Below are 23,782 nucleotides of genomic sequence, written 5' to 3'. Positions count from 1 at the left end.
TATATATAATTAAGCGTCAAGGCTATTGTTTTGCTTTTTATGGACAAACTTGAACTGACATATTGAAAATAGCCTCTGAGTGTTACACAGAGTAGTGTGTTTATAAAAGGATTTTCACCCAGATTTTTTTCCCACGCATCAAAAATGTGCTGTGATTCCACTTGTGGCAGGACACTGCTCACCACAGTTGACAGTAAACAAGGTCCTCTGGTGCCGAAGACAGCTCAAAAGTCAGCTCTCCCTAAAAAGTGAAAAGAAAAATGTGGAGGAAACTGCTGTAGATGACGATGCAGACTAGCCAAAGTCCCTGTAGTATATAAAATAAAAATGAATCCTATCTCTCACACCCCACCAGCATTTTAATCCAAAACATCCCTTTTAAATTCATTCTTACACAATACTTTATCAGACAGCTTCAGCTGAAAAAAATAATCTGCAAGAAAAACAGTTTTATCAGCATCTCGACAGATCGTGTTAACATTTTGCTCTATTTCTGAGCAAAGCTGATAATGCAACTTAACAGGAGGATAGGAGGCCAGCTGGTCTCTTGTTTGGGTGTGTGTTATCCTTCTTGCATGTAATGGTTGTATTGCAGCTGTGTATGTTTTCAGAGCAGTGCTTTCCCTGCTTGGATTGAATGCTATCACCGTGTTAGTGATGGACGTTAGCGATTAGCTCCTGCAGATTGTAGAGATTGAGTTTGAGCTGCTCTCAAACTACCATCATGCATTACTTTATGTTTGTGTGCTCATTTTTGTTTCCCCACTGGAAATATGCTGTGTATGAATGTGTGCTGCTTATCATGGCACGCTGGTATGTGGAGATTTGTGTGTGTGTGTGTGTGTGTGTGTGTGTGTGTGTGTGTGTGTGTGTGTGTGTGTGTGTTGTGTCTGCTCCTGCACTTTTGCTGTCTGTCCTCGAGGCTCAGATGTCTATCTGTATAGGGGTACAAATCCTATGCAGGCAACTGTTTGTCTGCACCATTCCCGTCATGCCAACTGCCTCATCATTATAAAAAAGGTCCATCATAACAAGTCCTTCCTGATTTGGTATTAGTATTTTATTTTCCTTAAAGTAGTAGCCAAAGGTTTGGATAGTGACTCTTCGTTTTCCAATAGCATTTCACTCGTTGCAGCGTAGTCTTCCCTAGAATAACAAGTAGTGCCAGACAAATCCCATATTTGATTCCAGAAAGTGCATGAAATAATGATGAACTGTAAGTGAAATGATTGTGTAGAAACGAGACACAATACCCAGTTGCTTTCATAAAGATATTTCTTCTTCTTTCGTTGTCAGGTCCAGAGGGAAGAAGCACAGTGTTGTTCTACGGACCCAGCTGACTGTCCGTGTACATGCCTGCATTGGTGAGTGTGTTTGACATGTTTATATATATATATATATATGTGTTTAACATCAGTCCCCCCAAGTGGACACACACACACGCCCCGCCACACACATCAGCAGGTCTAAGAACATACTGTACTGCACGCTCGGATGGCTGTCCAGGGGTTTACACGTGGTGCATGCTGGGTCAGACCCGAGACCTCCCACTCAGAACCAGGTTTGACTGGTATTTGAAATTTCTCCAAAATTCGACATGGTATTGTGATCATGTCAGTAATTGCATTACACATGTATGATGGGAGCTTTGACATGGTTTAGTGAGACACTTTTTATATACAGTGGTTGTAAGCTCAGTTTTTACCTTCCCAATGTCAGGCCATTTAGCCCTCTCAATTCTTAATGGTATAGGAGCGAGAAAGAGATATAGGGAGGGAGGCATGAAAGGGTAAATGTTATGATAAGAGTAGTAGAAGATAACTGAGTACTATAAGTACTCATACATTGCATTTCACAACCAGATCTAGGAAAATAATCTGAATTTGGCAAATACTTTGGTTTCGGACCAAATATCTGCAACATCGATTACACTATCATAAGTACTAGTTGTATTTTGTGGTCATTGGCAAATGTGATCATGCTAGACTAAGTTGTTGAATATCAATAGCTCAAAGTATCAGTGTCCGTAATTACATCCTCAGCTGCCAGAATAGCTGTAGACAGTAAGTGTTGTATTTCAATTTTTATCAATATCTAAGTTGCCAGAACTGGACACATCTAAAAGTATGTAGAATACAGCTGCTACAATATTCACTGTTTTACTTTAGGATTGTTTTCTTGCCTACTGGCGTATCAAGTAATGCACAGTAGTTCCATTTTAATAAGATTATAAGGTACTGAGAGCTCATGGATGATGAACATTAATTTAAGTTTACCAACATCCCGTTATTGAGGAAACCGTGTATTCCTTTTTCTGTCTGCAGCTCACTGTCTGAATCAGCCCACGCTGTCAGTGCTCACTCGTTTCCTCCATGACTTGTCTGCATGGTCAACATTCTCCATGCCAGTGATAGCAGCGCTAATTCTGGAGCCCAGAATCAGTGCCGAGGATTGGTAGAGAATGTCATGAGGTTAAAGGTTACTAGGGCGGTGAGTAATAATGTTACGGAAAGAAAAAGTGTACCAAAAAAATAGAAAATCATTCTTTCAATTTATGATATGCTGACGGTGCAGTTGTTAAATAAAAGAGATGCTTCTTAACCATTATCATCAGTCCATTTGCGGAGATATTTCAGTTTGCATTAACCCAATTTTAAGGACATGAACCCCTGAACTTGCCCCATATTTGCCTGTTTTAGTTGATTGCTTTGGACATATGGCTGCTTTTTTTTCTAGAATGAGTGATCTCTTTAGTCTCACAGACGGGCTCTGTTGTTTTTCAGATGACAAAACCTGACCCAAGCTGCAGCCAACTGCTTATACAAATATATTTACATATGTGTGCCCTACACGAATGGCTGAGAGAATTAAGTAGGAGGTTGTGTAATACAAGTTGTCTCTCACACTGGTGCATATTTAATACACACACCCACGCTCAAACACACACAAACAAGCTGTTATGCGGGATCTTCCCATGGCTCATCTTGGTTTTTTGGAAAAAAACAAAAACAGAACCGGGCTATATTTGCTTGCCTTGGCATAATTTCAACACACATTTTAATGGAGAAATAGCTGCATCATCACCATAAGAGATGCTTTTTTTTGATGGGCATGAGTAAAACCGGAACTTGTGCCCTGTGGCGAGGGTTGATGATAGAGTTTGCTCGATATATCGCCCGCAATCCAGATTTCATCCGACATGGCACAGATGCTGAGGAGTAACCAGATCCTGACTGGAGTTGATACTCTGGAGTGTAATTCTGCTGCATTAGAATGACATATAATCAGATAGTGTGAGCGAGTCAGGGCAGTCCATTCACTTTGGAGATCTAAAGAACATTTTCTACCCCCTCTTAGTGTCGTAGAGTCAGTTCTGCTATCCACTCATCTGGCAGTTTAGCTCTCTCTAATCCTCCAAGGCCTTGATCTTTAGCCTGAGTGGTGGTCAGCATACTAACCGCTAAATGAAAAGTCTGTCACTATGAAGAATACAAATTGCTTTTGGAATCAAGTCTGTTTTACTCACAATAAGTTGGTCATGCTTTGAATTCATGGATTGCTGATTGTGCCACATGTGTGATAATTATTGAGTTTACGTGATTGAAATCCAGGAAAGAATCAATTCCTTAAAGATCTTCTTAATCTTGCCGTCTTCATCAGCCTCCAGGTTTGATTAACAAGGGTCGGGATTCGATTGTATTAAGGTCAAATGTTACGCAGATCTCATGGTTTGTGTGTTCAGTTGTTCATTGATCTTCTTTCAGGGCCACAGGGTTGAAAAAAAAACCACCGCTTTCCTTGGCATTTCTTGGCATCAAATCAAATTACATTCAGGCCTGCCAGTTTGGGATTAAGGACGCTCTTTGATGCGTGTATGTGTGAGTGAGGGTGTGATAATGTGTGTGACTTAATGAGTATTTATGTTGTACATGAGAAAGGGAACACATTGGCATGGTCAGCTGAGCAGTGACGTTCTCTGCTGGTGTGAGTGTTTCTAAGCAGGCAATCTATCTGTCCCGGAGAGGTGTCCATGGCACTTAAATGATCCAGCTCCTCTGAGTATTCACTGTACTACCCCACTGGTCCTCATGTTTTTACCTGAGCCTCATCAATTTGCCCATCTACTTTGATACCGCTGTTAGTTTGTTCTTTTGTCTCCCTATCCCCTGTTTCCTATCTTTCCTCCCCTTTTCTCAGTTGTTCCCGTGGTCTGCTATCCCGTTAGAGCGGCAATAAGAAGCCCTTGTTTAAGGGTTAATTTTAGCAGTCTCCGTTGCAGCAGAGTTGTTGTGAAGGGGGGGTGGTTCAGGGGTGTGGGTGAATTGCGGGTGTTATCTTTAGAAAGTGTTGACAACACAGAAACATGCGAGGAAGACAACATGGAACCTCTTCTCACTAAATGTGCGAGTAACAGGAAATGAGAGGGTTAAAAAAGGTGTTGATTGGGGTAGATGGAGGATAGTTGGAATGTACCACACATTCTGTGGACTCGTATCTGTTGTTTAACAAGTCCTTGTTCGAAAAACATGAGCAAGAACTTTATATAGCAAGACCAAAAGCCTACAGCCCCGCTAGTACTATCAGTGGCACCTGGAGGCATCAGTGCACATCCCATCCCACGGGTGTCCAAACTATTATCTATTAGTGATGATAGATCTGTCTACTTTCTGTTGTAAAAAGAGCAAGTGTGGGGTCACCAAGCCCCCAGGAAGTACTCCGGGTGTTGAGAAAATATTCGTAGTGGCCAAACTCCAGGTACTGCAACTTCCATATCAGTCCGTGACGTCACCCGGCCCAGAAAGACTTTTTCCTATTGACTTACATTGGGGAACAGACGTCTGTAAATCGGTGGATTTTTTAAAAACTAAATAAACTACCAAACATTAACCCTTTTATAGCCTTTATTTAAATCATTAGGTCCTTAAAGTTGTAAAATACGCTAAAAACTGAATCCAGATTTATTTCCTCTCTCTATTCATTCCACTGAGCCGAAGCAGGAGGTCGGGGGCGGGACTTAAGGGGAAACTCAACTGCACATGCTCTATGCTCTCGACAGCCAGGCATGATGGGTAACCTGTGGCGTTTTGCTCTCGAGAATCTCAGGCCATTTCGTCTTCATGCGCCAATTAGCAAGCAGCTCTCATAGGAGTGAACCAGGTCCCGCCTTCAACGCTGTGTCCAGTTCTTACTATACATTCATGGGGGTCACCAGCAATGTTATTAAACGGTTGCCATTTAAATGGACAGAGGAACATTAGCATTACTTTAGTGGTGTGTTTTCTGGACATTCTGGTGAATTTAGTTTTATTATTAAATGTCTTTATGCTCTTTTTTTGTTCTCCACCACCTCCACCATGTTGGCCATAAAGTTCAAAAAAACTGCCATAAAGCTTTTATATAATGTAATGTAATGACCACTTTGCTATAAGGCTTTTTTTTATGATCCTTTACCAGAGTTTCGAAAACATGAAACAATAGTGATAAAACTGCATATAAAACTGCACTGGCTGAGTGAAAACTGTACTTTTTTCCAAGCTTTTGTTTCCCATGTGGCCTAATTTCCCAGCCTCCCATGAAGTGAAAGAATATGCGGTGATTAAATACAGTTTAAGTGCTCAAATATAGAGAGGGTATGCTATCTGACAGGTAAAGCTCCCTGCAATGATTTGTACAGCAGGTGAAACAAAAGAGTTGGAGTGCAGAACAAAAGACCTCGCATGTGTTTTGGCGCCTGTTCAATCCCTCGGCACTTACCTCTGGAATTTAGCCCTTACTCCAAAAATTTGGCTCCTTTACCGCTGGATTTCTGTGCCCCAATTATCCGTCTCTAATCACCCCCCGCAGTATTTTAAAAGAGAAGCCGGGGGCCGGAGGTGGAGTGAAAGTTGAGTTGCTTTGATTTTCTCTTGTTGAGCTGTTGCATAACAAATTAGCAACATGTCGAAAGATTGTGTTTCATCTGTGTCTATTTTCCTGAGTTTGAGTTATTTAATCTCGCTTTGATTTGATTTACAAAAGAAAACCGCGTAATAATAGGCCACTAGTAGACAACAAAGGTTTAGAGTTACTGTATTTATACATTGTGAGGATATATTTTAGGGATTTGATAGCTTTAGTGGGAGTTACACAAATCAAAATCTCTATAAATATTAGCTATCTAACACGGTGGTCTCGTAAAATAAGCAGGAGTCACTTTTCAGTGTTGCTTCACCGATGGGGGTGCGGTGGTAGTGACAGCAGCCTGGCCGAGGGATGCTGCAGAAAGAGACGACTACAGCTGGGTCCAATGGGGATTTACTGTGCTGGTTTCGCCCCCCACTGTGGGAGAAAAAGCATGGTAATGGCATGGTGTGACAGGGAGATAATGCTTGGTGGTGGGTAAGCTGTGAGGGGACAGTTGTGTTGGACATCTGTGGCAAACTCTACTCACATTATATGGTTTCCCTGGCACGCTAAACTCACATATCTACGCTAACCTATAAGCCAATATGCTTTAACTTTCAATCTAGCATCACTTCCTCTTCACCTGCTATGAATCTAATTTGCTTGACACTGTCCATTTCTGTTTCACTTCTCCTTACTAATGAATTACTGTAAAGATTTTAATGCCTGTACACTTTGCTGCTGACATTATTTCAACCATAATGATATTTGAACACATACAGTATTTACTCTTGGATACATACTGTGGTTTCTGCGATTTGAATACTCTACCAGTCTGATTTCAGTAACATTTACCATCATTGCACATCCCTAAATACTCACCACTTCTGTACTTTAACCCCTGCAACCTCTGTCTTTTCTTGGCGTGCCCGCTCTGCTCTCTAAATCTATAATTACTCTGTTCGGCTTCACGGACCGTTTCTGACTCTTTGTTGTCTGTGGCTTTGGTTCACAGAGTTCTACCTTGTGACACATCGTGTGCACCTGTGTGGCTCAACAGGGATATTTTGCCATGCTTCTGAATTGTTTCCATGCTCTTTGAAAAGTTTAAACCTGTCACTCAATCCGTTTTATATGCACAATATCCTCCTTTGAAATGCGTCTCTTCATTTGGTTTTCACAATCTCATCATTACCTGAAATCAGCAGTCAGGAATTCAGCATTCAGGACACGCTGCTCTGTTTTCATCTGTTTCACAGAGAGAATGGAGGAATGAGAAAATCACTTAAATAGTTTCCCCTCTACCCTCACCAGCAGCTGGGAACATTGCGCCCACATGAGTCATGCCTAAGTCACTGCTGTGGGAGATGGAGAGATGGCTGATGGAGGTGCAGAGCAGTGGAAGTGGTGAAAAAACTTTACGGCAGTTGCTGCTGTAGCAAAGACCATAACACACATCTATCCTGCAGCTGTTCTCAATTATTCCTGCAGTAGAAGTTTTCAAATGGTCTCTTACTGTAAATAACTTGCCATCTTGCTTTCCTACAGCTAAGTGGTAGATTGAGGGACCCTGGTCTAAACAAAGTAAAGTCTTCTCTGTTGCCGTAAGCAATAAGCAGATATAAATACCAACTTTGCATATAGTGCAGCTTAAACTCATCCCTCGAGCTTTACAATAGAAAAACATATTATTTATGGATTTTTATGGGTTTAAGTTGCTGTGCAGCTGTGTCTATCCGCACTGTACTGAGTTGTTGTGGAGCGGTGGATCCTGTCTGTATGTTACACTGTGTGCTTTGTGTAGATGTGGCAGGGTTTTCCCTGGGCTTTAGTTATGCTGAAAACCTTGAGCAGCCCAAATGTTGTGTGGTGGCACAACACGCTGCTGTGTGAGGTTTGCTCTCGCAGCTCTTACGCTCTTATTGGAAGAAAGTAAGAAATATATATCTACAAACCGTATGCCTGTGTGTGTTGGGCTGTAATATGCGGCTGAATGTTATGTCTGGGCTTGTTCATATGCAACTAATGGGCCTGCAAAAACCTCTGGCTGCTCTGTTTTAATCATTTTGAAACTATTACATAATGCAATAAAACATTACAATTACCTCAAGCTAAACATCCAGAACACACACTGCAGAGTCTGCAGGCCTGGCATGTTATCCAGCCGTGGGGTTTCAGAGATGATGGGTTTAGGGGATGTGTGGAGAGAGACGAGGCGAGAGGGATGGTTTCCAGAAAAAATGGTAAATCATTTAGGGAAGGGAACACAAGGGAATAACAAAGCGAGGAGGAAATGCACCTGCCAGACAGGCCTGTTGCTCCACAAGTTATGTCATAGTGCTGCAGTCCAACTTACAGGTGAGGAGAGGGGAAACTTTGCCAATGTGCTACAAGTCTGCTCTTTTCTCCCCAGTTTAATAGACGATGAGGTTTTTCTACTATGTTTTGCTTCTATTTTGGGGTTCCAGACCAGAACAGATGTGGTATAATTGTATTGGCTGTAGTGGAGAAATTGCCTGGCGTGACAATGAGTGGAGTTTGCTAAATTTGAGTTCAAATGCTTTCTGCAGTTTCATTAATTGTATTTTGTATCGCCTCCATTTAGTTTTTTTCGCTGTCTAATGTGGTATGAGTCAGGGCAAGATTTCACTTTGCTAATCCTTTCTGCAAGCAGCACATATCCTCTCTGATGCTCACTCTGTTGTAAGGCCTGCACTGGTTTCCCCGTCTGTTTCTTCTGCCTTTCTCAATCTCTCAGGGTCTGTCTTTCTCTCTCTTGTTTTTTAGTCTCCACTTTTCTATAAACTCAATCTGGCCACTTTTATTTGGATGAGCGAGCATTGAAAACATTTCCATAGCAGATTTTTAAAGCTAATAAACAAGGAGTTTAGACACTTACACCACCTTTAAATTATAATTTGAGTTATGCATGCATCATTAATTATCACATAGTACTCAACAAAGATCAAAACTAAATCAAGAACATGTAGGCTGGCTACATAAAGCACTGGTTTCATTTGATCTCTCTGCCTGTCTGCTATTTTTTCAGTCTTTTTCCGAACCTTAAATGGCATATGTCATGCTCATTGAATTTTTTGAAAAAATGCAATAAATCAGTTTAAACTACGACAACTATGGTGCTTTGCTTTTTCATCAGTTTGGCAAAAGTTAAAGGTTTCCAGTGCGAAGCTAAGCTAACCAGTGGTTAACTACATTGTCACATTTAATATAGAGAGATGAGAGAGGTATCAATCTTCTAATCTGACATCTCTTGTTGTCTTGTTGCTGGCATGGACTGTCATTGCTCATGCCCAGCGAATCGAGTCGATTAACAATGACGTCAGAAGCAAGCCTGAGAAGGGAGAGAGGGAAAGAGAGACAGGCAGAGAGAGAGAGAGAGAGAGCGGGAGACTGACATAGGAAGGCAGAGGGTGAGGGGAGAGTGGAGGAAAACCCTGGACGCTTGTTTCTCACATGCTTTTGTTTGTGGGATTGAACACCACGATATTTCCCACAGCCTTTGTGTCTGGCTGCACCGTGGCAAAAATCAGGTCGTGCTTTATAACAATGAGATGTCACAGATAAAATCCATGTCCATTGGATGCAAGACCTCATTAAAGACTTAAATTAAAGGAATACTTTTGCACACTAATTAACTTGTGCTATTTTGAAAAGCTATACACTAATTTTCTGGAGCCCATGTGTGATGGCGGTAGGTGAGAGGACATAAGTGTTTATTAAATGAAGGGTACCACTTTACAATAAGACTACCCTTAGGGTTTATAATTAGGTTATTAATTAGGTTGTAAACACTTTATTAATTGTTAAGAACTATTTATAAACCACTTCTAACATAGTTTTCATAGATCAGCACAGGCTCACTATTCGGCAAGGTGACTAAGCCTTACATTTGCTACCTAGCACACTTCCTCTTCTTCATCAGCCAGCGTCCTTGGTGTCTGTTGTTCACTGAGTTGATTCTCCCCTCCATCCATCTTGATCTTTCTTGGCATCACATGTCTTTATAAGCTTATTAAGGATTTATAAAGCGTTCACAACCTAATTGCTAAATGAATTACAAAGTATTTGTAAACCCTTCTAAGAGTAGTCTTATTGTAAAGTGCTAGCAGTTAACATTTAAGGAGTTTTTAGTTACCTTTTGGAAAAAACCAGGCTAGCCAGTTCCCTCTGTTGCCAGTCTTTATGCTAAGCTAGGCTGACAGGCTGCTTACTGTAGCGTTGTTAGTCTAACAGAACACTATGACACTATGACATACATTGTATGCAGATGTGGCAATCGTCTTACCATATTCCAATTGTTTATGATACTGATTTGCGGATTTCAACATATAAAGCTTTTTGTTTTGTTCTGTGTATGATTAAACCAGAAAAAATAAACAATACAGTGTGAGTATATCATGATTTGGTTGGATACAGTGTCTAAGGCAGTGTGAATCTGGACTGTAGCTGCTTGTTGGCTCAGACCTGTCATCAGTGTAGTAACATTGGGTGCCTGTAAGAAAAGCTGGGTGTGTTTGTGTTGTGGGTAACTACTCCCGTGTGTGTATGTTTGTGGACACATTTAGAGGTGACAGGGCCATATGAAGGGCACAGGGCACGCTCTGGTCTTGGAGTTTGGCGGGACACAGTGTTTGTGAGAGCGTGTGTGTATTTCCATGTGTTTATGTGGCAGTAGGTTTCCTTCCTGAAGACATCTGCTTCTGAGCTTCCCTCACAGCTGATGTCCTTCATCAGGGTTCAAGGTTACAGTCTGGAGATGTTTAACTGCGTGTGTCATTATACGTGCATGTAGGTATGTACTGTATATCGGTGTGTTAACTCTAAAGTATAGCTGCCATTTGTTTTCTCACATAAAAAGTTTGTTTTCATGTTCTCCCGAGTGTTTTCATTCTCAGTGCGTTCGCATTTAGGGTTCTGTTGTTGCACTGCCTCTGAGTGCGCTTGTGTGGGCATGTGTGTGTCATTGCCAGTGAAATCTCTGTTTATGTCCTTCGCCACTCTTTAAATCTTCTGAAATCTTACAGTGAAGCCTTGGAGGTCTCCCTCTTCTTCCCTTTTTCCTCTCTGTCTCGCACACTGAGCTCATGGGGCCTCTCTCGTCATCTGTACCATCAGCAGCCTCCAGCACTCGTACTGTAGGCCAAGACCAACAGACAAAAAATAGACAGTCGCAAAATAACCGAGTTATCCTCTGCAGTGTGGCCTTTGCTGCCTGCCAACTTTTCCTTTTCACTTGACATGAGACTGAAATCATGCATTATTGTTCAAGCTGTATTAGATTATGACAGATTGATGGAGTATTTATCCGTTTAACTCCAGAAGGAAATACCACCCGACTGATATAAAATGCAAACCTTACAGAGAGATTTTAAAGGATGATATTAAGCCGTCATTGAGTTTTCCTCTTAGTTGTCTTAACCCAATGGAACAGAATCTGCAAGGGGTGTGAAATTCCTAGTTTCAGATCATCAGTTGGAGAAAAAGTTTATTAGTTGATACAAGAAATTCACGACAGGTAAAACTGCATTGGCAACAACTGGAATGTACCTGCATTGCCTGGCATCCAGTGTTGCCTTGCTCTGATGTACCGTCCAGATGCTCAGACCCTGTGACTAACTGCATTTCCATTCATTTATATCTTTACGGTGCAACTCTGCACGCGAGACTTCCAAATATCTAAAGCCATATTCTTTTTGTACAAGATTGCAAAGCCGAGGCTTCCACCTATCCTCCAGATACCACCGAACTTATATTTAGATTAACCGTCATGAAATAATTCATAAATCCTTACAAGACATCAGTCGTGAATTCAACGAGATGTTGCAGTAGTTTAAGAATAAACAATAGTTATAACTATGCCTATCTAAATAAAAAACCGACGAGACATGATACTACTGGAGTGGTCTCTTAATTTTTTCCGGGGCTTTATATTTAGCAAGTTCGAATAAATGTGGGAGCTTTTTAACAACCTTTGTGGCAGTTGTCTATCTCTTACAGCCATTTGAAATACATGCGTGAAGTGTCTTCTTCTAAGTCCTAGAAAGGGAAGTGGAGGTGATAAAACAGGCAGTTGTATTGGATCTTTTACTTTGACTTCCAAGATCGTAGGACAACATGAATTTAGCATCCGTAACCTCAAGGTATTGATACTTCCTCAGCAGAGAAACTTTAGGATTGTCTTGCAATGGCTTCAATAGTCTCTTTCATTAACCCTTTCATTCATAAATGTATTTGAGTCAGTTACCAGTTTATTTAAACTGCGATAACAAATTTCTTGACCACTAGGGAGCAGTGAAAACAAGCTATTCATACAGCGTCACCATGCACACCGTCTCCCTCAGGTTTACATGAACACAAGTTGTGCCAGATCAATGTAAGTCCAACAATCTGTTTTATCTCTGTTTATGGTCTTTAATAGCTTTGGAGAGAAATATAGTATCTTGCTCTTTAGCTGCTTAATTCTCCACCAGCAGCAAATGGTAATAATCTGTTGACCGTTTGCTGATGGGCAGATTGCGTACTCCCGATTTTAAGAGCTTTTCTAAAAAACGAGCTGCTGCTGTGGCCAAAAATGACGCTCTAAAACACAGAAAATGCACAAACATAGGCTTATGATGCTTATGAATTACTGTAAAAGGCTCATATGTTGAATGCCAAACACATGTGTCTTGTCAGCCTGCAGACTCTCACCTTCACGCCACTATTTCTGTAACCAGGTTGACTTCAAGAAACATCTGCAGAGCTGGGCGATTGTGAAATCTAAGGGGTTAAGCATAGTAGTAGTGCTTCCATTACTGAGGTCAATTAAGCAGAATTGGACTTTGAGATTTTGCAGTTGATATGTTGCAGCAGTTCAAATCAGTACTGTGCAGCTCTGAGCATGACTGCTGTGGATTAGGCCAGCTGTAGCCTGAGATGGCCTATGTGTTTTCCTGTTTGGAGATGTGTAGAGGGTGCAGTAAATGTTGAGGGATTAGTTGAAGCTGAAGGGTCACAGCACTAATCTCATTACGGCGGGAGGAGAAGGAGGGATCTGACCATTGAACGAAGTAGCAGACAACTCGGCACTGAGGAAATCCCTATTTCCCTCCTACACACACACCCACACACCCACACACACACACACACACACACACACACACACACACACACACACACACACACACACACACACACACACACACACACACACACACACACACACACACACACAGGTGCTAATGCAAATACGGGTTCTGCTGCTGTTGTTATTCTATATTCAGAAACAAATGCATTTGGCCTCTTCTTTTCTGGAGGGATTTTAAACTCTAAAAGAATGAAAAATGAACAAAATAATAGGATAAATACAAACTAGACATATTTTTAGCATTTCTGGGTCCTCAATTATTGTGTTTCGGATGTCATTATCCCTTTGAGTGGTGTAAAACCAGGCCCCACAGTAACTGGACTCCATGCTCTAATTATAGAAAAAGCCGGGCATGCTGCGAGAGGCTCTTTAAGTTATGGAGTATAGACACTTGGTGTACACTGTGTTGTTTAATATCATCAAAGCCATATGGAACCAAGAGGTTTGTTTAATCAATTCAGTTTAAAACAGAGTAAAACCCGGGAACAAGCGGAATGAATAATTCTGCTGGTGGATTTTGCCCACGCTTTAAGAAAATGAAATGTTTTGAGGTCGAATATGGGACTAAATGACTCGTTAACATATTGCAGTGCACGTGAGCTCATGGGGAAACAGCTTGGACAAGAACTGCAATTCCTCCAAAACAAAACAGTAAAACTCCAAGCGAACCTCTAAACAAAATGTGCCTTTCTGTCTTTACCTCATCTGTCTGTCTGCCCTCAGTGAACACACACAGGCTAACACACTCTCTCATATACACATACACACACGCACACACTACATGTATACACAAGCTGCGTACAAACCACAATGACACATCCCAGTGAGTGTTTCAGCTTTTCTTGTGACAATAATAAAGTCAAGGGCCAGGGAAGAAGGAGAATGACCAGCAAAAGACACGTTGACAGGCAACTCTTCACTTCAAAAACTTCCTCCTCATCTTACAGGGCTCAGCAATCATGCAAATCACTTGATCAGGCAAAGCAAATTGAATTTAACGCCTACTTATTCTGATAATAAGCTAACTCCAGATGTATTTACCTCACAACTTAAAGACTTTTTAACTTACATTTACTTTACTATGTTTGTGTTATATAGGGCTGTACAGTTAATTCAAAACTGACTGGAATACCAATTTAGTATGATTATAGATATGAGAGGGTATATGAAACACTTTTCTTTGTATCCAGTCTGCAGAACATCATGCCTTTGAAAGTGAAACTCAAGCTAGTTCCTTTTGCAATTAATATACAATTTAGATGAATTGTACAGCATTAGTTGGCTAATTGATAACTATAAAACAGTTTGTTATGGGGGAAATAAAATGCAAAAAAACACTCACCTCAAACACCAAATGATGATGTGTTATCTTCCTCGTTTGTGTTTGGTTTGTTATTTCAGTCTCCCTGTGGAGAAATGCAGCTTTGTTAGGCCAAGCTGTTTGGCCCAGAGGTTGAAGGTGAGAGTGATTTGTTTGAATTATTTCCAGCTCCAATGCCCCATCATTCCAGACACACGGCGTTAAGACATCTGGAGCCTTTTGTGCCTAAGGGAAAATGGCCCATTGAGTATTTAGCGCCTCAAACTCTGTTTACTCTGGAGCAGAGGGGCGATTACGTTGACACGACTTTGTTAGCAACCATCAAATGATTACAGTGTATCGCCATGACGATCTTAACGTTGGCACGAATGTGACACTGTTTCGAGCTGTGAAGAAACATCTTAATGTGTTTATTACATTTACTACTTAATTTATAAAGACAGATAATAAAGACGGAGGGAAAAAGTATTTCAGAAATTGAAGACATTTGATTCAAGAAAATCTGTTCAGTAAAAATAAAACTACCTCTATAATAAAATATTATACAGGTAGTTTTGACTTTTAATATTTATATCTGCTAAAAGGTAAAGAATTGTTCCAATATTGTATTGACTGAACTTTTAATTGAGTATGTTTATTTACATTGTTGATAATAATAATACCCACCCTGTCACAGCTGAGGTAGGCTACTTAAATAATGAATCAAGCCGAGTGTACGTCTTATCGCTGCTGCTGACATGATCCTGACGGGCAGCAGGCGGTTTGGTAAAGGTTACTCTGACAGCACCTGATAAAGACCGGGAACATGACACGTGACCGACTGAAGCTAACATTGACCCCGAATTGCCAGGCCGAGTGTTCCTCGAATCACTGAGCGGCCACTGCATTTCCAGGGAATATTAAAGAAACAAGAACAAGGAAAATGTAGTTGTTTATTTTTGGAAGGGGAATTCCATGTCACCTCTGCCTCAATTACCCAGAAGCAATTGTCTTTCTTTCCTCCAATCATACCCTGGAAGTCAGTGATCACCCTTTCCTTTCCTTTGCTGTCCTTTCCTTTCCTTTCCTTTCCTTTGCTGTCCTTTCCTTTCCTTTCCTTTGCTGTCCTTTCCTTTGCTTTACTTTCCTTTCCTTTCCTTTCCTTTGCTGTCCTTTGCTGTCCTTTCCTTTGCTTTCCTTCCTTTCCTTTCCTTTCCTTCCTTTGCTTTGCTTTGCTTTGCTTTCCTTTCCTTTCCTTTCCTTTGCTGTCCTTTCCTTTCCTTTCCTTTCCTTTGCTGTCCTTTCCTTTCCTTTCCTTTGCTGTCCTTTCCTTTCCTTTCCTTTGCTGTCCTTTGATGTCCTTTGCTGTCCTTTCCTTTGCTTTCCTTCCTTTCCTTTCCTTTCCTTCCTTTGCTTTGCTTTGCTTTGCTTTCCTTTCCTTTCCTTTCCTTTGCTGTCCTTTGCTGTCCTTTCCTTTGCTTTCCGTTCCTTTCCTTTCCTTTCATTTCCTTTGCTGTCCTTTACTGTCATTTCCTTTCCTTTCCTTTCTTTTGCTGTCCTTTCCTTTGCTTTCCGTTCCTTTCCTTTCCTTTCATTTCCTTTCCTTTCCTTTCCTTTCCTTTCCTTCCTTTCCTTTGCTTCCTTTGCTTTCCTTTCCTTTGCTGTCCTTTCCTTTCCTTTCCTTTCCTTTCCTTTCCTTTCCTTTCCTTTCCTTTCCTTTCCTTTCCTTCCTTTCCTTTGCTTTCCTTTGCTTTCCTTTCCTTTGCTGTCCTTTCCTTTCCTTTGCTTTGCTTTGCTTTGCTTTCCTTTCCTTTCCTTTGCTTTCCTTTCCTTTGCTGTCCTTTCCTTTCCTTTCCTTTGCTTGCCATTTCCTCGTCTTTCCTTCTACTCCCTTCATTAAGTCCACCTCTTTCATGCCTATGTTTACATATTATTCCCTCTCTTTTCCTTTTATAACACTCTTTTCTTTTGTGAGTTTGGAATCACTCATTTCCTCCCATGATTTTGACCTTGTGTTAGCCTTGTGTAGCATAGCGATGGTTTCCACTTAGCTACAGACAGCAAGCCCTTACGTCTGTTCACTTTTAACCCCTCCCTAATGGAGTGAAGGATTTGTCATCAACACACAGACTCCCAGCCCCCTGCTGACACACATCTGCACACACAACCGTTCATACACACAAATGGACAGTATGGACACAGACTCAGGGTTCAATGCACTTAGGAATTACGTGTTTGTGTGTGATCATTGTTGTGGTATGTACCTGCAAATAAAACTACTATTTGTGCAACGTTACAGCCTCAAAAATTCACATTATGCTAAATTTACAACTTGATTGCACATCATTTTCAAAAATATTTAATCTGTTTCACAAGAGAGGTGCTTTTTAATTTATTTTTTAAACCCCCGTATGCATATATGTGGATACACAAATGTACACTAGGGATGCCCCAATAAGAAACATTGAATTAATACATGCCCAACACAACTCTCCTATTGCCTAAAGGACAGTGACATACATGACCTTACTAGGAAGCTGGTATTAAAACTTGCTTTTCAATAATTCATTTACAGATTAAATATCAACAGCAAAATATAACCATACCTTTGTCCATATACTAGAATGATGATGATTTTATTGGTGTTGGGGTAATAAATACTTTATTTCAGCATAAAGTAATATAAATCCAACATGAATGAGGAGTAGGAATATATATCAAACCTGCTATTTAATGCAATGCTAAAATAGGTGATATGATGGTACAGTACACAGGCTCACAGCAGCATTTTACGGCCCTGCAGTTTGATAGAAGTATATTAATGATGTCTTTGTGGTCACGAATAGAAATGATAAGGCTAAATATCCGTTGTGATGGTTTAAGAGCTCCTAGTCGTTGGTTCTGAGTGCTTACCGTGTTGTGACCTGAATACCTCACCGTTGAAGCCCGGCCAGCAGCTCATTAACATTCCATTACAGCTCTAATCACCACTGCAATGTGTGTTGTGTGTGTGTGTGTGTGTGTGTGTGTGTGTGTGTGTGTGTGTGTGTGTGTGTGTGTGTGTGTGTGTGTGTGTGTGTGTGTCTGTGTGTGTGTGTGTGTGTGTGTGTTTGTCATAAAGAGAGAGACCATGCAAAGTGTGTGATGAAGTGCCTGCCTCAGGTGATCAGAGCTGAGCGGTGCGATTGGTTCCATCTTCCTCCAGCCTTCCTCTGCATATCAAACTATTGCGCAACTCTTGCACATCTGACACTAATTTTTCTTCCACGTTTTATTGACTTAGTCATGTAACATATGAGGAATGGGTGTGAGATGAAAGGTGCACACCGAAAGGAACAAAATGTAAAAATAACGTGCTTAAAATAAGGTGGAAACGATTTGTTTAAACGTTTTTTTAATTATGTGAGCTTTTTATTACTGTTTGTTGAAAATAACCACTTCCTTGTCTCTTTCTCCCTCCAGAAAGACTGTATAACTCCAATGGACGTGACTTGAGAAGGGCACTGTTCTCTCTAAAGCAGATTTTTCAGGTAACACGCATATTTCACATGCAATGACTGTCCGTTTGTTGTTGCAGAATACAGTTAGTTATTGTGGCCACCGTGTGCCTCCCTGATGACAGGGATCTCCATCAACGTGGCGTTTCTCTCCCTGTGTGTCTGTGTGTGTGTGTGTGTGTGTGTGTGTGTGTGTGTGTGTGTGTGTGTGTGTGTGTGTGTGTGTGTGTAGGCCTTTGTGTGTGTATGGGGATGTATTTTTACACTGTGTGTGTTTGTGTGAATCTTTATTTTAAGATGAGAGGAGTCAGCCACATAAAACACCAAGTGCTTTTTCTGGAACACACGCACACAAAAGAATACTGAACTATAACAAAACAAATGAATAAGCAATCCTCGCTATTGCAGCATTTAAGTAAAATGATTACATTTGCAAACACCAAAATTGACCCCCCAAAAATGTATATTACATCGCAAGACAACAGAATAAAATGTCAGGTCAGTTAAATTGAAACGTCTATCACTTACCTTCGTCATGCCATCGCTGCAGCTTGGTTAAAACAAAAACAAAAAGCCATGAGTTTTCTCCCGGATTCCATGCTTATTTTTTACCCTCAACTCATGACAGTCAAAAATGACAAATTGCAAAACACATGGTTGTTGACACGTGGAGTGTTTGTATCAGCTGTTCTGGGGAATGGAACGTTTATGTCCTGTCAACTTTAGTCTTAGTACTGACACCATGTGGTAACAGTACAGAATACAACCTGGATTCACTAGAGTAAAATGATGAGATTTAGGAGGGATTTTGTGAGATTCGGTAATCAGTTGGCATTGTGCTTACATATGCTATGCTTTCTTTTTCTCTCTGTTTTGCTCCAGGATGACAAAGACCTGGTCCATGAGTTTGTGATGGCTGAAGGTCTGACCTGTCTCATCAAAGTGGGTGCAGAAGCTGACCAGAACTACCAGAACTACATATTAAGAGGTGAAGTGTCCCTACCTGTCTGATAACCGATATCAGATACAGTGGTACAAGTCTGAATGGTCAGTTATTGTAAAACATATGTAAATGATTAAGGTATAAAAACAAAAAAGGCAAAGAATATAATAAAGCACATTTATTACTCAGAAACAAACATCAGATTTGACATCTTTTAAAAAAAGAAAATGAATAGAAATGATTACTTCTACTAAACTCCACTGAAGGTTTTCAAAAGACAGATGTACCAGAATTTGTTTTTGAGTTTAGCAGTTACCAATAAACAAAAATCAAGAAAGATTGACAATAAATGTGGTTGCTGTTCCAGGAAGTACAGCTCTTCTCTTCATTACAGTTTTTCTTCACCATATCCTTCCTGTCTTTGTCTAACTCTCGCTTAAACATCCTCCTTTATCTCTTCACTGTCTCTCTTTTTAGATTCACATACAGCATTTAATGCACTTCATATAAGGTTAAGCATACCATGTATCAAGGATAATTGATTCAAAGTGAAGTAATAAAAATGCACGGAACATAAAAATATGGATTACTTACTAAGAGAGGTTTTGGTTCCTTTTTTCACACTCAAACAAACACATTTGTGAACAATGATAGTTTCACAAGTGCTGAATCAAATAGAAAGAACTATGATAATCTTTTTTTTAAAGGAAACTTTTATGATGAGAGAATGAGATACATTCTTGACCAATATATCTAGGGAAAAATGTGAGTTATTCTCCAGTCATTGTTCAAGATTTGTTTCAAATTATATTTCCCTGATCAGAATGCCGTAAGGTCGAATAGCTCTCTCTGCAATCTGTTTCTCCATCCAGGCAGGTGTTCCTTCAGCAACAGGAATCAGCCAGTAGTCAGATTTCTGTCGGCATTTCTGTCTTTCTTTAGAATTGATCCGATTTTGCAAGATCACTTTGTAGCTTTTCCCTGTCTTCTTTGATTTGAAGGTCTTGGCGTACTCCTCCTTCTCAGCAACATGTATGTCTGGTGTTGAGTAGATTCCTCTTCCATATTGAGCTCTGTCACCTGCCTTGTAGTGACTCTTGATGATGCCTTTGGCTCCATCTAAGCTTGTCCCATGGTAGGAGACCGGCCATTCTCCAGGTACAGAGTGACTTCTCCATCCGTCTGGACCCAACCAGGTGTCTCCGTCTGGATATTTGCCTTTCACCTTTAATGCCATGCGGTACCAACCTTTGGGGCGCTCATACAGTTCGTCCCCTCTCATGCACTCAGCCGAGTCAGAGAGATCAGTGAAGTCGCAGTCATACTTTGGTTCAAAAAACTCTTTCTCATCGATGAAAAATTCCTTCACATAAGCACTATTTTGCTCTAGTTTCCCAAAGAGGTGTTGGAGGTAAAGGTTATTAACAGACAATATATTGTCTGTTGGCATGCATTTTTCAATGTCATAGAGTTTAACAGGCAGTCCAAGAATTGAAGATAAAACTTCCATTCTCAAATCTGAGTCCAAATACATGGTTGCGGAGGTTGGAGCAAAGCGTCTCTATTCTTCTCTTGTTTACCGTGTGTGTGAGCTGAAACTTGTCTTCACAGAAACTTGAGTGCAACAGGTGGTGAATTTCTCTTTCAGTTCTCATTTGACATAGCATCAGCCGAAACCTCTCCTACTGTCCTCCGTGTTTGAATGACAACAGGAAACCTTGCGGTGTGCTATGACAGAAAGAAAGCTGCTAATGCTGTTTTTATAAACACTAAGCTCAAAGCTCATTCAGTGAGATGGGAATCATTTCTTAACTATTGTACATGTAAAACATACTTCATAGCTCTTTCTTTTTTTTAGAAAATACAGTGCATTACAATACCACTAATTATTTTGTCATAAGGACTCAGGATTTGCATTTATCATAAAGAAATTTCACTGAGAGATTTCAACTTGCTTGACTTACAAATGTGTCAAATCATTTGTATTTAGTATGAAGATTCAACTTTATTGTCATTGCACAGAGTACAAGTACTAGGACAACGAAATGCGGTCTCTGCATTTGACCCATCCTAGTGTTAGGAGCAGTGGGCTGCCATTATGTACGGCTTGTCTTTTGTGTTTCGTTGTCATAGAGTTTAACCACCTGTCCAAGAATTGAAGATAACACTTCTGCTCTTAAATCCTGGTCCCTAAACATGGTTGCGGAGGAATCAAACAAAGCATCTGTCTTTCCTAGGCAAAGGCTTGTGTGTGAGCTTAACTTGGTTTCTCTTTTCAGAAACATGTAATACAAACAGATTTGAGAATTCTTTCACTTTCATTTTGACACCTAAAAATACATGTGCTGCTTTTGAATAGAGCAACAGTGAAAACCTGTTCTACAGCCTTCCCTGTTTGTCTGACTTTCACCAATGTTGCTTTACTGTTTTCAAAATGAAGAAAGAAAATATATCTGTATGTAAGCACATTTATAAGTTTGAGTGCTACCTTTGTAAAATAACAATTTAACAAATTAAACAAAAGAAGTGTGGGTGTGTCAAGGGAGAAAGTAATCTGCAAATGCTGTTTATATAAACACTGACCTCAGAGCTCATTCAGTTTGTCTGTCATAATAACTCAGGGTTTTCATTATTATCCTGTGTTTATTCATCATTATTATTATTACGCAAAGTTTTCAATTTGCTTGACTTACAAATGTGTCAAATCATTTGTATTTAGTATATATCATGGTGTTTTTAATTTGTGCAGTAAACACAGTTCCACCAAAGAGGTGTGGTCTGTGTCAGCAGACAGTAAAACAGCCAGTTAAAAACTTGACAGCGTCTCTGCAGGAAATCCCTCAAGATCCCAGCACCAACAAAACACTTAAGAGACGATTAGTTTCAACTCTTTATTTATATCACAGAACAAATGAAAAATATCACAAAATGGTTAGGGGTCAGTGCTGGTTTAAACACAAGCATGGTTCAGGAAAAGTTCAGTTCACATACTGTATTACCTATAAATCTAAGCTTTAAATTAACCATATGCAAGCAAGATCAGATGTCAATGTACTTTCATTGTTGTTAATTAGACACAGACTATCTGTATTCAATAATAAACAAGGTCAATAATAAATGCATTTCTCTTTTAAATATACTGTGTAAAATGATTATACTTCAAATACAGTTCAAAGCAGCTGACACGTAGAAACAATAGATCATTAGATCTTCATTTTATCAAACAAGATTTTGCAAATAGTTAATTATTATTACTGACAGTTTTTAAGGAACCTAAGCACTGTTTTAGAAATCAGCTTTTCTCATTCTAAGTAGAAAAAAGTAAGTAAATGTTTAAACAAGGTATCAATTGTTGTTATTAAAGAAGAGGTGTTTGTTCCTGTGGTTGATCAGCTTTGTTCATTGGTTTGTTCAATAGTTTACAATGGATGGAAGGTCAAAGCAAATTAAACATTGTGAAGACATTATGATAACCGTCAAAGTTATAATACTAGCCTTGAACAAAGCTATTGAAAGCCTCTTGAAAACCAGCCAACTAGAAATATTCTCTCACTTATCAATGATTTTTAGAACTGCAACACAGAGAAGCAACTGGCGAAGTTTAACATCATCACCGTTGTTGTCGTCATCGCCGCTGCCGTCGTCGCCGCTGCCGTCGTCGTCGCCGCTATCGTCGCCATCATCGTCGTCATCATCGTCGTCATCATCGTCGTCATCATCGTCGTCATCATCGTTGTCATGGCTGTCATTGTTGTCGTGGCTGTCGTTGTCGCCATTACTGTCATCCTCGCTTTTGCCACCACCGCTGATGCCATCGTCATCATCTTCGTCATTGCTGTCGTCGCCGTTGTCGTCATGGCTGTCGTTGTCAACACTGTCGCCGCTACCGTCGTCGTCATCGCCACTACTGTCGTCGTCATCATCGTCGTCGTCTTTGCTGTCGTCGCTGCTGCCATTGTTGTCATTGTCGTCGTCATCGTCGCTGTCGTCCTTTATCTCTTGAATCAGAATGCCGTAAGGTCGAATAGCTCTCTCTGCAATCTGTTTCTCCATCCAGGCAGGTGTTCCTTCAGCAACAGGAATCAGCCAGTAGTCAGATTTCAGTTGGCATATCTGTCTTCTTTCAGGATTTATTCGATTTTGCAGGATCACTTTGTATTTTTTCCCTGTTGTCTTTGATTCAAAGGTCTTGGCGTACTCCTCCTTCTCAGCAACATGTATGTCTGGTGTTGAGTAGATTCCTCTTCCATATAGAGTTCTGTCACCTGCCTTGTAGTGACTCTTGATGATGCCTTTGGCTCCATCTAAGCTTGTCCCATGGTAGGAGACCGGCCATTCTCCAGGTACAGAGTGACTTCTCCATCCGTCTGGACCCAACCAGGTGTCTCCGTCTGGATATTTGCCTTTCACCTTTAATGCCATGCGGTACCAACCTTTGGGGCGCTCATACAGTTCGTCCCCTCTCATGCACTCAGCCGAGTCAGAGAGATCAGTGAAGTCGCAGTCATACTTTGGTTCAAAAAACTCTTTCTCATCGATGAAAAATTCCTTCACATAAGCACTATATTCCTCTAGTTTCCCAAAGAGGTGTTGGAGGTAAAGGTTATTAACAGACAATATATTGTCTGTTGGCATGCATTTTTCAATGTCATAGAGTTTAACAGGCAGTCCAAGAATTGAAGATAAAACTTCCATTCTCAAATCTGAGTCCAAATACATGGTTGCGGAGGTTGGAGCAAAGCGTCTCTGTTCTTCTCTTGTTTACCGTGTGTGTGAGCTGAAACTTGTCTTCACAGAAATTTGAGTGCAACAGGTGGTGAATTTCTCTTTCAGTTCTCATTTGACATAGCATCAGCGGAAACCTCTCCTACTGTCCTCCGTGTTTGAATGACAACAGGAAACCTTGCTGTGTGCTATGACAGAAAGAAAGCTGCTAATGCTGTTTTTATAAACACTAAGCTCAAAGCTCATTCAGTGAGATGGGAATCATTTCTTAACTATTGTACATGTAA

The 23,782-nt window shown here is 40.5% G+C and overlaps 1 protein-coding gene across 1 annotated transcript in view; it reads left to right on the top strand.

The window, feature by feature from the left end:
• The window catches only part of fhod3a (formin homology 2 domain containing 3a), a 71,877-nt gene that overhangs the window by 7,789 nt on the left and 40,306 nt on the right, over window positions 1-23,782 (top strand). The window contains exons 3-5 of the mRNA XM_063898757.1: window positions 1,297-1,364; window positions 17,793-17,860; window positions 18,710-18,815. Coding sequence (XP_063754827.1) covers window positions 1,297-1,364; window positions 17,793-17,860; window positions 18,710-18,815 — 242 coding nt within the window. The remainder of the gene's footprint in view (window positions 1-1,296; window positions 1,365-17,792; window positions 17,861-18,709; window positions 18,816-23,782) is intronic.

Source organism: Eleginops maclovinus, chromosome 13 (genome assembly GCF_036324505.1).
Source record: "Eleginops maclovinus isolate JMC-PN-2008 ecotype Puerto Natales chromosome 13, JC_Emac_rtc_rv5, whole genome shotgun sequence".
NCBI lineage: Eukaryota > Metazoa > Chordata > Actinopteri > Perciformes > Eleginopidae > Eleginops > Eleginops maclovinus.
This window is presented reverse-complemented; position numbering and strand designations above follow the sequence as displayed.